At 36.6% G+C, this 18,465-nt stretch overlaps 1 protein-coding gene across 8 annotated transcripts in view; it reads right to left on the bottom strand.

The window, feature by feature from the left end:
- Positions 1-18,465, bottom strand: part of YEATS2 (YEATS domain containing 2) — a 79,110-nt gene that overhangs the window by 26,153 nt on the left and 34,492 nt on the right. For 3 of the 8 annotated variants that reach the window (XM_088793932.1, XM_019735813.3, XM_019735814.3), the window contains 8 exons: positions 17,593-17,637; positions 15,155-15,335; positions 13,548-13,787; positions 11,913-12,071; positions 10,131-10,234; positions 8,422-8,529; positions 7,750-7,932; positions 843-1,101 (listed from right to left, as the gene is read on the bottom strand). In XM_088793932.1, the coding sequence (XP_088650058.1) occupies positions 843-1,101; positions 7,750-7,932; positions 8,422-8,529; positions 10,131-10,234; positions 11,913-12,071; positions 13,548-13,787; positions 15,155-15,335; positions 17,593-17,637 (1,279 nt within the window). Of the gene's footprint in view, positions 1-842; positions 1,102-7,749; positions 7,933-8,421; positions 8,530-10,130; positions 10,235-11,912; positions 12,072-13,547; positions 13,791-15,154; positions 15,336-17,592; positions 17,638-18,465 lie in introns of all 8 variants that reach the window. The other 5 variants (XM_074328635.2, XM_074328641.2, XM_088793931.1 and 2 more) reach the window with 3 other exon arrangements.

Genomic DNA, 18,465 nt, shown 5'->3' with positions numbered 1-18,465 from the left:
GCTCCGGCTTGGCTATACAATCTTATCCTTCTCTTTTTGGCTTTTACTGAACTTCCACTTCCCCTCATTTGCTCAAGACTGACTCCTGACTCAAAGCCTTACTCTCTATGCCAAAGACTGCCATTCCCAGTGACAGACAGCCTTGTAGATGACTTATTTAATTCTCTGGCTTCTCAGCTCTCAGCTGCTGCTCTGCTAAACTCCAAAGATCGTTTCTTCCAATGCATCTCAAGCGCTCATTTTTACTGCCACCAATGAACGTTGTCATCAGCAGCAATCCGTCACCTCTGAAATCTTTGGTCTGGATACCTACTCTCCTCTATCCTTCCAAATCACCACAACAATTCTTTAGCCTCATCAAGACCTTCAAAAATTAGTAAATATTTAATTGTCTTAGGTATATTTTTTCATGCCTTCACAGAAACAACACGTCACAGCCCCAAACATATTCAAGGTGTTTAAACTTTTGTTTGGTAGAGAATTCATTAGTCAAGTATCTCAAAATTCTACTGGCAAATGACCATACCAAGTTTTAAGTATGAAATATAACCCAAAGTGGAGATGAGGACAAATGAAAATTATTCTTCGTATCTGAAAGCAGTAGCAAGAAATACCCTCTATTTTTATTATTTTGCTCACACACACACACACACACACACCTTATACACACACAAACTACTTACAGACCTCCATGTAAAATTTACATGAAAAACATGAACGTGTTTTTATATACTTCTAATAGCAGCAACCTACTAGGTTTTCCTAGACAGAACCAAATAGCAAATAAAATCACGAGCAAAGAACATTTTGGGTGGGGAAGAGCCTCAGTTAGTCTCAGTTACCTGAACCCTGGGATCCACTCTTCTGAGGGCCAGCAGTAGTCACCTGAGCCTTGGTTAAGGCTTGCACTGGCTGAGCGACAATGGTTCCTCCACCTCCACTCACAATCGCTTTGGCAACTCCTTGGGTCACAACTTGCTTTGGACCAACGGCTTTGGCGACAGAAGAGCTGGCCTTGGCTACAAGGATTTGGCCACCACTGATTGCCACAGCCTGTTTCACTGTTGGAGGTAAAGTAGACCCAACCGGCACCCCAACAACCTGTTCAAAAAAGAGGAAAGTCCAGCAGTGCTTCTTCTCGCAGTCCTTTCAAGAGCTTAGAGCAGAATAATCACTGTGTTCTGGCAAAGAACAAAGCGAAGCCCTAGATATAATACATGTCTAGCAGTCTAAACCGATCATCTAGGAATGCGACCTATGATAGATGTGAAAGGCAGCAATATTTCTCAGGTTTTAAGACATTATTACAACAAAAGGTTAGTTTTATCTAAGCATGTGTAAAAAAATAATACATGTTTTTTAATAGAAAATACAGAAATTAAAAACAATTCTACTGTTTAGAAATAATCTCTTATTATGTTTAATGTATTTACTTCCAATTCTTTTTAATGTTTACTTTAAAACACAGCTTAGGATCACACATATAGTTTTGTAATTTTTAAATTTTCGTCATATCACAAGCATTTTTCAATGTTATTATTTTTCAAAAACATTTTTAGATGACTAAATAATAATATACTAGAATAGATATATCATAACCTATGTAAACATTTCACGACTGTGTGGCTATTTAGGTAATTTTAGACTTCACATTTTGAAAAAATTGCAGTAAACATTCTTATATGTGAACTATAATCTCCACTTCTGTAACCCCTTCTATATTACTTCCATCTGAAACAATTATTTCTTCATCTCTAGAAGGCCTAATAATTCATGTCGTTTACTATATAGTACAACATGTGACACCTCTTCCAGCTGATTATTAGAAAAGTCATTTTTTTATATATACTTCTAATCTTTCCTTTCCTCAAAGGTAGCTACTTTGTTAAAAAGAAAAAGTGTAAGCAAGAACGTTCAATTGAATTTTTTTTTAAAAAGACCCCAGTACCCAGATTATGAAAGTCAGACATATCTGGTTCTGAAAATACTATAAGGTGAACTCTTTCAAGTAAGAAAATAGTACAAAGGAATAGAGATGTTAAATTAGAAGAAACAATTTAATTAATTGCAAGTGGGGCAGGGTTTCCCACTCCCAGTTCTTTATTTCATAAAAAGAACTTACCAGATACTAGAGGAAAAGACTTTTATAAGAACAGCAAAAGATCTATCTTCAAACAGCACAAAAAATAAGTAGGAAGTACTTTTTACCTATCAGATTGGAGGAAAAACATTTTAGATCTGCTAACACCAAGAACTGGCTAGAGGCTATGGAGAGCTCTTGTTCACGGCTTGTAGAAAACTGAATGTGGACAGCCACTCCAGAGAGGTTCTGGCATCTAATAAAATTTAAAAATTCAAACACCCCTTGGTTGCAATTTTATTTTTAGAATACAGTTGATCCTTGAACAACGTGGGGGTTTGGGGTGCCAACCCCCCCCGCACAGTTGAAAATCCAAGTATGACTTTTGACTCCCCCAAAACTTAACTACACCAGTTGTCCCTCAGTATCCATGGAGGATTGCAATTCTAGGAACCCCCGCGGATACTAAAATCCCTGAATGCTTTCATCCCCTATAGAAAATGGCGTAGATCAATGTACACAGTCAGCCCTCCACAGCCATGGACTCTCAACCACAGATTGAAAATAGTACAGGTATAATACTTATTGAAAAATATCTGCGTATAAGTAGGCTCGCGTAGTTCAAACCCATGTTGTTCAAGGGTCAACTGTATCTTTTATGTAAATAAAAACATTACACACAAACATTACAAGTTATTTATGGTTATGTATTTACATAATAAAAGTAAGGACGAAAAGCTACACATCCAAATTCACGGCAGTGTTGCTTTTGGGAAGAACAAAGTGGATTTCAACTTTATCAGTTGTATGTATTTGGAGGAAATATGATTTGAAGTAAACATGAACATGTTAATTCAGGGTGGAGCTTATGTGGGTATTGATTATATTATTCTCTGCATTTTACTGAAATTTTAGAATCTTTCTAAATTAAACAATAGGATTATTTAAGAGGTGGAACAAAATGATAAATCATATACAACTGATGAGTAGAATTTTTAAGTTAAATAATTACTAAATCATATACGGTTTCTTTTAAAAAATATGAATACAGTAAAATACACTTGCCATATATATGCTTGGATAATATGGCTGATGTAAAGAAAATGGTCACCTAATCAACTGTTATAAACCACCGTATAACACCGTGGAAAGAGTATAGGTTTTTATAAGCAGTCAGACCTGTTTCCCAGTTTTGTTCTACGAGTTAGTAGCTGGATAATAAGTTATTTAATCTCTTTGAGCTTTAGCTTTAGACACCTCATCTATAAAATATGGATAATAATATGTATCTCATAAGATTCCAAGGCATAAATGAAAATAAGTTCATAAAATGCCAAGTTAACACGATGTACGTAGTAAATGATAGCTGCTGCTAACCACGACACATTATTAAGTGAAGAATGGTAATGTATGAAGCTATGTGGGGACTCAAAGGATAGACAGAGCCAAAGGAGAAATATCTGTCACTGTCTTCAGCATTTGGCCAGGACAGAGGACCTTCATCTTAAACCCTAGATTATTAGTCAAATGGAAATTAAAGTATATAAAATCTGGTATCTGCTTTAAAATATTCTAGGAAGAGAAATAACACTAGCAAAATGCTGATAATTGTTGAAACTGGGTAATGGTCACATAGGATTCATTATAATAGTCTCTCCACCTACGTAAGTTTAAGAAAAGAGGGAAGGGAAGAAGGAAGAAACAGAAGAATCAAAGAACCAGTTTTTTAAAAAGCCAGTTGACCTAGGATGGAGAAGAGAAATTCTCCCAGCTATCCTGGCTTGGTTAGAACAATCTCTTAGGATTACCCTACTCTCCTTATTCTGACTGTATGAGCCTCAATCTGGAGGCAATAGTGTGTGCTGCAGAGCTGAGGCCATTCCCCCTAGCGATGTGGAGACACAAAAACTCTTGCTGATCAAGAACTTTTCTGCGCGTTTATGAAAAAAAGTTTCTTAATGTAGAAAAACATTTTTGGGTATGGAAGAAACTATCAGTTGAACACCAATATCCATTCTTTGCTTCTCTCTCATAGTAACAGAGCCTTCAATGTTCAGCTAGGGACACGGCCACATAGAATATTGACTATATTTCCCAGCCCCCACACATGTAGGCTTGGCCATCTGATTTCTGGCTAAAGGGATGTAACAGAAGTGATGAGTGTATGTCTCCCTCCGCCAGCCCCTTCCCCTTCTCTCGTCCTGCTGGCCAGAAACGTGAACATGGTGGAATGAGATGAAGTAGCTTATCTTAGCCCACAAGCTGAAAACCAAATTTTGAGACTAGCAGAGTAACAAGACAGGAGTCTAGATTCTTAACTGTGGAACCAACACACCAACACTGCTTACTGGTCTTTTATGTAGGAGAGAAAAAAATTTATTTAAATTAAGCCTCTGCGTTATAGGTAGTAGTTGAAATTTTTTCCTAAGACTCTTTACATTTCTTAAATATATCAAATTTAATAATCCATTGCATAAGCTAACTGACATGTAATCTATTTTTGTGTTCCTAAATAACAAAGAAAGCAAAGATCTCAAGGGAAAATACTGAACCTATTTTAATTTCTTTCCCCAAATTCCATGCATCTGACTTGCTTTTCTCTCCTTGTACCAACCTCTACCCTCACACACAATTGCTTCAAAATTTCCAGGATATGACACAATCTTTCCAAGAGCCAAATAAAATGTGGTGTCCCAAGCTGGCCACAGGAGGGCAGTTTTTATTAGCAAACTTACCCACTAGAAGCACACCACTCCCAAGATGAACACCCCATGCTTTGTTCTAAAAAGCTGAGGAGAAGGAGGAAGTCTGGCATTCTGGGGAGCGAGGTGGGTGGGAGACATACGACTACACACAGCTGCCAGTGACACAGGGAAGGTCCTTAAGTGGAACACTATAACCCCAAATTCAGTTTTCTTTTTTTTTTTTTAACAATCCAACATTCTGGCCTAGAACCTGAACTCACTTTTCAACTCTTCTCCCATTCCACAACACTTCTCTCTATACTTCTAATTTCCTTCTAGTTTTACAAAGCAGACACCCTTTGTTCTGTATTGTTGTAAGTTATCACTTTGATTCACGCTTTGACTCAATGTTTCTATTTCTGCCCTTCTTTGGCCCTTTACAGACCTCTGCAAGTTAGAATTTACGTTAGCGACCTGAAGGTGGAGATTCGGTATGTGTGATTTTCTCTCCAAACACTGAGAGACACAGCCAATTACAACTTAGCACTCAATGATAGTAAGTGTTACCATGGTACTCACTATGTATACACAGAGCTTGTGCTCTGTCACATAACATTAGCTACTATCATTTACTGGGCGCCTGTTCTGTGCCAGGCCCTTCATATACAATGATCTCTAATTCTACAACTCTGAAAGACAGAGGATAGCATTCCTAGAGGTAAACCAGCCCAGGTGGCACAAGAAATGTGTGGCTGAGATCTGAGATTTGTAACAAGCTCTAGTCCAAAGCTCATGCTTTTCCTATACACACGGCTTGCTTCCCACATGAACCCACTAATTCCTGTCCCTTTTCATGTCAAAAGCAGTCCCTCTCTCCACTTTCAGGAAAAAGATAAGCTGTGTTTCTATTGTGCCAAAGTTGTATGGAAGGTAACAGTACCCTTTTCTTCACCCCGTTTTCCAGCATAGTTTCTAGAAGTGCACTTCAGCAATAACCAGGGACAATCTGTCCTTGGAGACAGCTCCTTATCTGTACAAAGCATGCACTCAATTTCCTGGATAAACACTGATGTTTTTTCTCACGTTCTACTGCTTCTTTGTAATTCTTTTACATCCTTCTGTGGCTGTTTTTTCAGGTGCCCTTAAACTTTCTTCAGAGCATTCCAGCACAAATCCATCCACTTTCTCTTAGTCCTACAGTGCCATTAGGTAGGTGACAATGTGACAAGAAAGCCAATACAGTTGTTTGGCATTAATGGATGAGTGGATTTGCAAAATGCAAAGTGGCAAAAAGTGGAAACTAACTTATCTAGAGCTTCTGAGCATACATGGCAACGCTACGTTGATTTAAAAACCTAAATACCCTGTTTCCCTGAAAATAAGACCTAGCCAGACAATCAGCTCTAATGCATCTTTTGGAGCAAAAATTAATATAAGACCCGGTATTATGTTATATCGTATTATACCTGGTCTTATAGTAAAATAAGACCAGGTCTTATATTAATTTTTGCTCCAAAAGACGCATTAGAGCTGATTGTCTGGCTAGGTCTTATTTTCGGGGAAACACGGTAAGTAACACCATGTACCTCCAGTTGAAGCAAACTAGATTGTGAAGAACATATAGGATGTGTCTGAGTAGGAGGCTCAGATGACAGTAGCACCTTCACTAAAGGACACTGACAAAATGCCTGGCCCTGAGGCCAACACAACTGAGGGAGCCCTGGGAAGCTGCCTTAGCAATTCTGGCTACGGAGGCCACGATGTCTGATTTGATGTTATAGCTCTGCAGTTCCCACACTTGCCTAATCACATGAGTCAGGGGGTGAGCTCGTTAAAAATCTAGATTCCCAGGGCCCCCAAGAAGATTCTGATTCAATAAATTTGAGATAGGGGCCTAGGTATCTATATATTTTTAATCATCAGATGATTCTTATGACCAGATAAGTTTGGGAAAGTTGTTAATGAATTCTTACAGATTTTAGAACTTAAAACACTATGAATTTTTATCTTGATCCATATGTGGCTATCTAGACTAATCAAAATATCTAACACCTTTTTCTATTTTAAAGTATTCCTCTCAAAACAATTCACTCTCCCTAGATCAGCTGACTTTCAAGTTGAAAAACAAACACTTCACATAATATTCTTAATAGCTTTAGAATATATATACCCCCAAAGTGAGATAATTTAACTCTGAATGTTCTAAAGGCATGTTTAAGTTACAGAAATGCCTCACAAATTTTAATTCGCTTTGGAATAGAGAGTGTTGGAGTCAGTAGACCTGGGTTCAAATCCTCTGTCACTTAATCACTACATGCTCTCAAGGAAGTTGCTTAACTTCTCAGAGTCAGTTTCCTCATTTGTAAAATGGGGTGAAAATATGCTCCTTGCAAGGCTGTTTGAGGACTATACATACTGTATAAATATGAGCATGACATACATACGCACTCGTAAGCAAACGGACGCAGGAAAGCATGATCTATGTGCAATTTTACAGCTCTCCCAACACATTAATTCCCCACACCCCCAAGTTATAAAGAAAATAAAGTCTCTAAAGAGCCAAGACTCATTACACAGATGACAGCCTGGGTATCAGAGGTATAAACTACAGCACTCTCCTATCAGAAATAAACAAGGAAAGCAGGAGAGCTTGGTCCTGTCACTGACCTATTTTAGAGTTGAATCATGTGGAAAGTTGTGCCCAAGAGGTCAATCACCTTCACTGCCAGAGATAACACTTCACCCCTTTGCCTCCTCGCCTGTCCCTGGACCCTCTCGCACACACGCCCCTGACTCTTGTCAATGACTGCGGCAAGAGCAGGCGGCTCCAACACCGACTGACTTGCCTTCCCTACGGGGCTTTCATCTGCAGGGTTTCCTGGGATCAGCAACCCTGTCACCCTGAATCTTTTCGGTGCTTGTCAATTATTTAGGCAAACAATGGTCATTTACTTGTTGACCTCCCCATCCCTACCCAACACAAACCTTGGAGGGCTGAATCTTTGGTGACTGGGTAGTCCCTTCTCCAGCAGTTATGACCTGTTTTTGAGGGGACACAGCTATCATGTGACCCCCTTTCACAGTTACATACTGAGGGAGTGGTGACTGGCTGGCAGCTCCTGTGGTGGGCACATGAGAGGCTTCGCCCGGTTCCTGTTTGATGATTACCTTGCAACAAACATGATAATGATACTGAATAAACATCCCATGAAAAAAGCTACTAATATTTGAATATTCTGTCTGCAGGAATTAATAAATTAATGAAGCTGTAAAGAATGACTCCACCAAAAGGGTGAAAATACGCTTAAATATAGCCCATAACAGCTATTAAAGGGATCAAAAGTATGATCTGGACTTGATTCTGTGTATCTGCAAACTCAACCTAGTCATTTGTTTTAGATATTGGCAAGATGGCAGTGGAGAGAAACACACACCGTTTGTGCTCTCTGCAGTTCCCATCTTGCTGGATTCCAAAGGCTGCCCTGTGGACACCACTAAATAAATGGAAGCACATCTCAGAAGTACGATCTGGTCTTATAATTGAGAGACTAAAGTTACATGCTGTAGGGTACTGTCAATCAACTTCATGATGCTACAAAAGAGACTATGTAACAAGACCATACCAACTTGTGGGCTAATCCCTTAATAGATACTCACTTTTGTGAAAGCTCCAAGTCCTCCAGTTATAGGTTTGGGGCTTTGAACTTTAGGGTGACTCCCAATTGGGCAAAGAGGTGGCATAGATGCAAACAAAGAATCTTCCTGCTGTGTATGTAAAAATACATATTGTACAATTAGGATAAAATGAGTACTTTCAGATACTCTAGTCACTTAATATTTATTACAAACCTATGACATTCTCTAGCAACATAAGCAACTCAAAAACCAAACCAAAACAAAAAGCCCAAAACTCTTTGGGGTCTCCTAAGCCTCTAGACCTGCATTTTAATGTAGTTTTAGAAACCAAATGCAAAGAAAGGCTGTAACATGCTAAGAACCACTCACTGTATGCTGGAAAGGCTCTTATCACACTACCTCTAACATCTGGTTGACTCACTGCTTTCCATCTCTAGTCCCCTGCCCGATGGTAAGGTACTAGAAGACAGTATTCCTCTCAAATTTCTTTTCTATACGTAGGGCCTAGGCATTAAATGAATGAATGAATGAAACAGGTAGTTTCAGTGTTTCAGCATATACACCCTTCTAATAGCACTCGCAACTTGATCTGTTTTCTATACACAAAACAGATAGCGAAGGACATGGGGAAATTTCTCAATAAACATTTAAAAAACAAAACAACAAAAAGAACTTGAACAATTAGCAACTGCAAAGATAACGAATGTCAACATTCAAAATACTGTCGTTTGTCTCTAATTCTCAAATACAAAATACAAAACTCCGAGGCAATTTGCCATAAAAAATGTCAGGGGCAAGAAACAATTACACACTGCTTCACTGTGTAATGGAAAGACCATCAACAAGTATTAAAAAAGAGACTGGCAAAACGTGAAGATGTTCAAGGGAATTATTATAACTCAGGCATTCATACAACACAATGCTCAGAGATTACACTGAATTTAGAGAAAAACCTCGCCTTAGACCAGAAAACTATTCAGTATCACAACTGTTAAGTGCCTAAATACAAGAAATGCTGTGTTAGTACCAGTTATGGAAGAGAGGATCCTTGGGGGAAAAAAGAAAGATGATCTCTGAATTCTCAGGAATTCTCAAACAGGAGTATATACCTCAAAAGTTCTAGCCTTAAGGCAGCCATAACAATGACAAATGAGCTGAGTAACTAGCGAAACAGCAGGGGCTGTCTTTGCCAAATAGTGAACAGATATGTATCTAGCACTTGGATCTGAAAAAGTCAGATTATATTTGGAGTTCTAAATTTCAAAGGCCTTATTACTCTGAAAAATTGAAAAAAAAAGTTGTGGAAAGAGGAATTATTTTCAAGTAACCAAATGACTGACATGTTGGAAAAGGAAATAAGGAAATATATTTACTACTTGTTGGTTCAAATATAGGAAAAAGGGAATGTACTGTCAGATGAATATATTTTTATCAGGAAAAATCTGTAACAAAACTGTCCAAAAAAATAAATTAATTAAAAAAAGGCTGCCTCACCACAGTAAGTTTTCAAATAGATACTGGGTAACCAATTGACAGAAGTGTTGAGAAACATTTTCTACAGTAGGAAAGATCAAGGGTAAAGTAGGGAGTGTGGAGATCACCTTCAAGATACTTATTAGCTTGAAGGTTCAACTTTATGAAATTTGCATTATCAACTGACAAATTCGTATTGAACTTGAACACCTTGTCTTTAAAACTAGCAAAGTGCAGTAATGCAGTAAGAGTGCTACCTTGACAGTAGATGTTACAAAACTGCTTCCATGAATTTTAGGAATGGGGGAACCTGTTCCTTGGGAGGCCTGAGAAGCAGTAGAGAGCTTGTTTGTAGGACTTCCTGTAAATCAGACAGATTTAAAAGTAAAGTATAAACACCATTTACAAAATGGAATTGTAAAGCATTTTCTACCACCCTCCCCTTTTCCCCACTACTTATTTTTCATTTTTAAGGGTTAAAAACTTACAACCCTGAAGTTATTATAGAAAAAAATACTTAAGGATTCATCCTACAAAGCTGACCACTTCACTCACCTGAAAAAGGACAAGAAGCTAGTAAGGATGTGTAGCACAATAAGCAAGTAGACATTATATACTCTGTTACTTATATAAAAAGAAATACTATAACATAATGGTACTGGTTATTTAACAATGTGCCAAAATGCATACATTCAAGTGAATGCTAGTCCCTTCAAAGTACCGTGTTCCCCCGAAAATAAGACCTAGCCAGACCATCAGCTCTAATGTGTCTTTCGGAGCAAAAATTAATATAAGACCCAGTCTTATATAAGACCCAGTATTATATTATATTACACTATACCGGGCATTATATATTACATTATATTATATTATTATATTATATTATATAAGACCCGGTCTTATAGTAAAATAAGACCGGGTCTTATATTAATTTTTGTTCCAAAAGATGCATTAGAGCTGATGGTCCGGCTAGGTCTTATTTTTTGGGAAACACAGTAGTTTTACTAGAAGGCTATACCTTTTCAAAAATGCTGCCAACATCAGACATCTGTACAATGGCCTTTAGGGTCTGATAAAAATAAGTCATACAATCTACAGTCAAAAATAAGACAAGATCAAAAATGGTATTTGATCACCTACTCCATTTACCAAACTTGTCTGCAAAAATTTTTGGCTGATTCATAAAATTATAAACATCCTCAAAGGACACCCTTTTGGCATCCCTACGTATATTCAAAAGGCTATTAGGTGATCTTTGAAAGCAGCATTTCAAAGAGGAGTTCCACAATTACACTCATTGTTAAAGGACGTAACTTTTCTTAAAAAAAAAAAAAAAAAAAAAAAAAAAAAACTATCTGGAAAGACCCAACACACATTCATGTGTATTAAAATCAACTATGTGGAAAATAAATTAGTCTCATTACCTATAGTCATCTCTCTTATTTCATTTCCCTTTTCACTATTTCTCTTAATTAGAAGTGAAAGCTATAGGAAAGTTTACCCTTAGAAGCATATCAGATTATGACCAACAAAGTGAATCCAAACCCTTCTTCTTATTCTTCCTATAAAGTCTTTTTATAACCACATCATTCACTCTCCCTCTTGTACAGAAAATTTATCTTATTTGCAGAAAAGTAAAGAGCACCTTTTTATTTGAGCAGGGAGAAATACATATGGTTCACAAAGCTATTGTTGTATAAAAGCTTAATTTGGAAAAGTTAACCACATTGCCCAAAAAGAACGTGTTCCAAATGAAATAAAATCAACTTTTGTTTTTGGCAGGGGGGTTGGGGGGGATAATTATGGCTCACTTTTAATCTTTAGAAACTAAAAAGAAAACTTAAGTAAATTTCTAAAAATATAACTTTTACAAAGAATAAACCTTCCCTCAGAGTAACAGGACTGGCGTTACTCTTACATATTCCTCCTCTTGTTTACGGATGGAGATTTCATTTCCCATTACATGGTTACTAAGTCACGCTAGGATTTCATCTTTAAAAAAGATCAAATACTTTGGGTTGCATAAATCAAACACACACCTGTCGTGGGAGTGGTGGCTCCAATCACCTGCCCTGGCTTGTCCATGATGACATAAGGATTACTAATAACAGAGCTGGCAGTGCCTTGCTTCACATGGACTGGAGTAGAAGTTGGGGTTCGAGGCAATGGTGATGGACTGGGCGTTGATATAGGGGACCCTTTATTAATTAAAAAGAAAAAATAAACTAAACAAAACAGACATACTCAACCCACCTAAGAAGATGATGAAGATAATGGAAGAAGGGCCGGGCGACCAGGACAAAGGTGACAAATTGGGAAAAGAGAGTGAGACTGCATGTTTCAGGCACTGAGCAGCAGCAGCAGTGTAGCTGAGGCCCAGGGATTAGTGTTTCACTCTCTACAGCCTTATCCATGGCTCGGCAACATCAGGAGCTTGTTAGAAACAGATTCTGAGATCCTACCCCAACCTCCCGAAAACAAACGTGTATTTTAACAAGCTGCCCCACAGGCATATTAAAGTTCAAATAGCAATGCTTTACATAACAGTGTGGAACTGCTGAATCCCTAGATGATAAATCCCTTACCACCCTGGGCAGGTTGGGTGGTTGCGATACTTGAAGATACTAAAATTACGGAGGAAATTATACTTGAAGATACTAAAATTAGGGAGGAAATTAGAGAACAGCTGGACTTAGGAACCAGGAGTCTTGATTTGCAATTAATTTCTATAATAATAGGACAATATGAAATTTACCCACCCCAAACAAAAGTATGTCCCAGCCATGATCCAGAGAGATTCATGTTCCCACAGAATACTCTCAAAGGCTACCAATGTATCATTAAACATCCTCAATTGTCTTTTATTGATCAAATTTGTCATCCATGAATTTCTTTAAACTTCAAACCAATTTATATGTTCAACCTCTTAGACCTCTGAAGCAGCAAGTTCCAAAATGCTTCTAACTGGTAAGTAAAACTATACATTCTTTATTTTCATTAATTTCAAAGACTTGGATCACATTTCTTAGTTTTCTATTTTCAGCACCAATGACTCCTTTTAGTTCCCCTTAATTTAAGTATTATACAGTAGCCTCCCACTGCCTAAATATTTTTTCTATTGACTCTTTCATGTCTTTTCTGAAGTGATACAGCCAAAACCATGAAATACATTCCCATTAAAAGTTTACCTAACATAAATGTGAAATTGTCGTGAGGCAATGGACAATTCGACCTCAGTGAAAATGAAGCCTCAGACCTACCTACTGAAAATAGGAATAATTTTCTTGTGTGGTTAGAGAGTATAAAAGATATTTCAACTCCAAACCAAAAGGTCTCTAAATTTTTTCTATTACTGTTCACTCTGGTTTCCATATATAATCCCCAAACTTAGTTTCTGCCTTAGTTTCCAACCATACATCCTAGGAAATATTTTTCCTGTGCTGATTCTAGATGAAAATTTGACTGCTTTGAAATACACTTCTTACCTCATTTAAAAAAAGGTTCCCATATGAATGACTTTTACTTTGGGACACCTTTGCTTTGCTAATCAAAAGTGATTAGCTCACTTGTTCACTAAAAACCGTGCTTAGAAGAACTAAGAAATTTTTTTTATTTTAAAGCCACAATACTTTGTTTTGTCATTCCAACAATTTTTACACACATCATCTGTATACCTGAAACAATCTTGCAGCTCATGGTGATAGGCTGGAAGGATTTTCCAGGTGACTCAGGATTAGGAACCTGACTTTGTGGCACAATTTTACAGCTTGATGCTATTGGCTGAAAAGCTGAATTGCCATGAGAACAAAAGGTAACTTTCTGGGATGTTGTTATTTTGGTGGGTGTTCGTTCCAATGAAGATGGCAAAGAATAAAATGTAGTGTGTCTCTCAGCTTCAGTATTGGCTGGGAATCCTGCTTGAATGAAAACAGGCAAATGATAAATCATCAATCACTTGAAATAATCAAACCTTACCCTTGTGAGAAAAGAATGAAAATAAAAATCCCGTATCATTTCAACAACCATTTAAACAATTTACTAGTAGTAAAATAAATACAAGCCCCAGTATTTATTATCCCTTTATACATTTTTGGGGGAAATGAGTTAAAAAATAAAATTCAACCGAGTAAATTTTAAAGATTTTATTGACTTTATCGAACAATTCATAAATCAAGTAACATCCAGTCTGGCAGAGAGAAAGGAGCTCTGAAGAACGGTACAAAATGAAAGACATTTATAGGCAGATAGGAGTGGAAGCAAGGAAGTTATACTAGCAAAAACTGAACTAGTTGGGGCAAAGTCACTTTCCTTTAGGGGTTGGCAGGGGTCTATCAGGCAGATGACCTAATGAGCGCTGACCAAGGTAATGTCAGTGCAACTCCTGATTGACTGGTTTAAGATTCCATTTCTGGGAGAGGCAGAAACTGTAATTGAGTCTGTTTGGTGATGTGAGGCTTAGCAATAGTGACTCCCCTTGGGGCCTGCTGTCTTGTTTTTTAACAAATGTAAATATGCCTAAAATCATATTTTTAAAAATGCTTCTTTCAAAAAATTTGAAAACATATTAACTATAAGACAACATACATAATATAAAAAGTATACAAGTTCATTATGTTCTTCCATTTTTTAATATAGGAATTGAAAACTGTTTAAAGAGAAAAAACTAAGATTCACTTAATCTAATGATGTTCTATCTTATTAAATGCCCATAAAGAAGACGCAATTGAAATTTAAAGAGGAATAAAGTTGAGATTTTATAAAAGAAATAAAATATTATCATATTAAAATGTAAGCTTAAAGATTAAACTAACACTATTTAGAATCAATTTTATATCTTCTATGTGTGTTACATAAGTGAATACTTAAACATTTGTTGATGATGAATCTTCTATTTTATTAAATAAGATTAGATACTTAACATTCAAGTTTCTTGTTTATAAAATTGGGAACTGACCCAAAAAGTCTTCCTGTAACGTATTAGAAGAAATCACTATATCATTAAAGGATAAAAATTTTGTGCTTTTTAGTGAGTTTTGTGTTCTATAAAATGTCAGTAGAACTTTATGAAAAACATTTTGTGAAAAGAGTAAGTATTTGGGTGTTTTCATACTAGGCCTGTGTAGTAGAAGCAGCATGCCTACTTACGGAAAATTTCCATATACTCTAAGTCTCTGAAGGCAGCAGTTCAGTATCATATTATGCAAATGAGAGAAAAGAATGCCCCAGAATGACTCCTCCACATAAGAAAAAATGCATTTCCATACAAGGAAAAATATGTTACCTTTCTCCACAGAGGTATCAGACCCTGGCTCATGTGACTGCTTTATTGGTGAGGAAGCTTTCACTGGGGCTGGAATGGTCAAAGGCAAAGATGGTGGGGCATCAGAGATGTCTGACTCAGAGGACTGAGGATAAATGGAATCTTCTCCAAGAGAATGCCGATGGAGCTCAACATCCACTACCTAGACAGTCAGGCAACAATTGGGTTCATGAATCCATCATCAATGTCACAGAAAGCCCCAAACCTGTCTAAGAATGTGGTACTCTAAGAGATGTGACAAATGATTTCTAATCATACTTCAAAGGCGATTTCAATCTCAAGAACTAAAGGATTTATTCCAGAATATAATCTAGTCTGGCTTAATAGATCAATAACCCGGTGAAACCAATCACAAAATGGGGGCTTTTCCATTTGCTGTTTCTACGCCTTAGAAAACTCTTCCCCCAAATCTTTGATGACTGCCTCTTTCTCACCATTAGGCCCCAAACAAATGTCACCTTCCAAGAGAGGCCTTCCCTAATCAACCTAGCTAAAACCACCCTTTGTTCCCCAGCTACTCTCTTCTTTATAACACTTATTTGTAAATGAAACTATCTCATTTGTTTTTATGTTTACTGTATACCTTCTCCCCATTCAACACACCAAGAATATAACTCCTTGAGAGTAATAGCTATCTTGTTCATTTCTATATCCACAGTCCCTGGACCAGTGCCTAACATATAGTATATGCTCAATAAGTATCTTCTGGTATAACACAGCACATGTCCCTAAACAGTAGCTAATTCTAATTCTAATGGCTACTGCTGATATATGATGAATACCAAAAATGGGGGAGGGGTAAAAGGAGGGAAAACAAATTTGGAGGTCTCACATTTCCTGATTTCAAAACTTACTATTACAAAGCTATAGTAATTAAATTAGTGTGGTACTGGCATAAAGAAAGACATGCAGCCCATTGGAATAGAATGCACCCTCACATATGTGGTCAAATTATTTTGGGATAGAATACACTCTCACAAAGATGGTCAAATGTCAAGACTATTCGATGGAAATGGACAGTTTTTTCAAAAAATGATGCTGGGGCAACTGGATATTCACATGCATTAGAATGAAGATATAGAAATTAACTCAAAATGGACCAAAGGCTTAACCATAAGAACTAAAAAAATAAAACTCTTAGAAGAAAATACAGGTGCAAAGCTTCATGACACTGGATTTGGCAATGATTTCTTGGATTTGACACAAAAAACACATGGATCAAAAGGAAAAAAACAGGTAAATTGGACTACACCAAATTTAAAATTTCTGTACATCAAAGAACACAACCAAACAGACTAAAAAGGTAACCCACAGAATGGGAGAAAATATTCACAGATTAATGTCAAGAATACAGAGAGAACTCCTAAAACTCAACAAAAAAACCAAACAACCGGATTCAAAATGGGCAAAGGATTTAAATAGACATTTCTCCAGAGAAGACATACAAATGGCCAATAAACACAAGAAAAGATGCTCAACATCAACTATCATTAGGAAAATGCAAACCAAAACCACAATGAAATATCACCTCACACCTATTAGGATGGCTACTATAAAAAAAAATAGAAAACAACATGTGCTGGAGAAGATGTAGAGAAATTAGAACCCTTGTGCACTGTTGGTGGGAATATAAAATAGTATAGCTATTATGGAAAACAGTGTGGTGGTTCTTTAAATAATTAAAAATAGAATTACTGTATTATCCAGCAATTCCACTTCTGGGTACATATGGAAAAAAATCGAATGCAGCGACTCAAACAGATAGAGACACACATTCTTAGCAGCATTATTCACAACAGTCAAAAGATGTAATAAAAGTAACTCAAGTGCTCATTGATGGATAAATAGAAAAACAAAATGTGGTATATACATACAATGCAATATTTTTCAGCCTTTTTTAGGAAGGAAATTCTGACGCATGCTACAATGAGAATGAACCTTAAGAACATTTATGCTAAGTGAAATATGCCAGTCACCAAAAAACAAAAACAAAAACAAAAAAGACCCCCCCCAAAAAAACACACACACACTGTTTCTACTAATATTGTACCTAGAGTAATCAAATTCATAGATAGAAAAATATAAGGGTAATTGCCAGGGGTTGGGGGGAGAGGAGAACAAAGAGTTATTATAAATGGTTAGTTTCAGTTTTCCAAGATGAAGAGTTCTGGAGGTGGATGGTAGCAATGTGAATATATTTAATACCACTTAACCATACACTTAAAAATAATTAGAATGGTAAATTTTATGTGCATTTGATTACAATTTTTGAAAAAAGAAACAAAAACGGGGGAAATAAACTTTAAAAAAATTTAGCACTCATTTTTTCCCTAACTACAATGAAGATCAATTTTCATTCTACTTGTTACCAAAAAACACTGTAGGGGAAAAAAACCTACCGTCTCTGCTCCAAGAGTCTGCAAGCCAGTGTAAGTTCTATCCAGCTATTGGAAGACAAAAGAAAGGGTTAAGTTGTACTGTACTTATAAATTTCAGGATACAATCTTATCTAAAGCCTCTTTCACCACAAGTCTTTACACCACAGGATCTACTTTTTCATAAGGTTAACTATCAAGTCATCACTTCAACAAAAACGCTATTTTCTGGGGGGAAAACTGAATAAAATTAATAAAAACAACTTCAGACATATAGGTAGCTATTACACTTTTAATATAAACTATATACTTCTAATAACCTATTATAAGGACAATCTAAAAATGGAAGAAGTTTTACACAAAAAGATGTTTACTGCAGCATTATCTATAACCACAAACTGAAAACAAATTAAACATCCAGCAAAGGAGGAACGCTTAAGTAAACCACGAACCATCATCAATTTGTGAAGTATCATGCAGTCACTTAGATGATGCTTACAAAGACTACGTAAAAATATCTTAAAAGACAGGTTATAAAAACAGATAAGCAGTGTGATGCCACAAATATATACTTAAGGTATATTTACTAAGCACTTTTGAAAAAATGAATGAAAATTTAGGCAATATAGGCAATGCTAATCACTTCCAATACATCAGCATCATGGATTATATATTTTAGGGGACAGAACGGGATATAAACTGAGGGAATGTTAATAATATAAAAAAAAGTTTACAATTACATACAAATAGACGAAGTCCTTATTCCTGGACAAAATATGAAGCCAGGGGTAGGTTAGTAAATAGCAAATGCTAAAGGTTTATAAGAGGTAGATTTCAAGTCTGGCTGAATTTCTTAGCAGCCAACACAGAGAAGACAGCTCAGTTATGAGATTTAGC

The sequence above is a fragment of the Rhinolophus sinicus genome, chromosome 17 (genome assembly GCF_057876585.1).
Source record: "Rhinolophus sinicus isolate RSI-liver-muscle chromosome 17, RSI-T2T, whole genome shotgun sequence".
Taxonomy (NCBI): Eukaryota; Metazoa; Chordata; class Mammalia; order Chiroptera; family Rhinolophidae; genus Rhinolophus; species Rhinolophus sinicus.
Note: the sequence above shows the minus strand (reverse complement) of the source record. Positions and strands in the feature narration are given on the sequence as shown.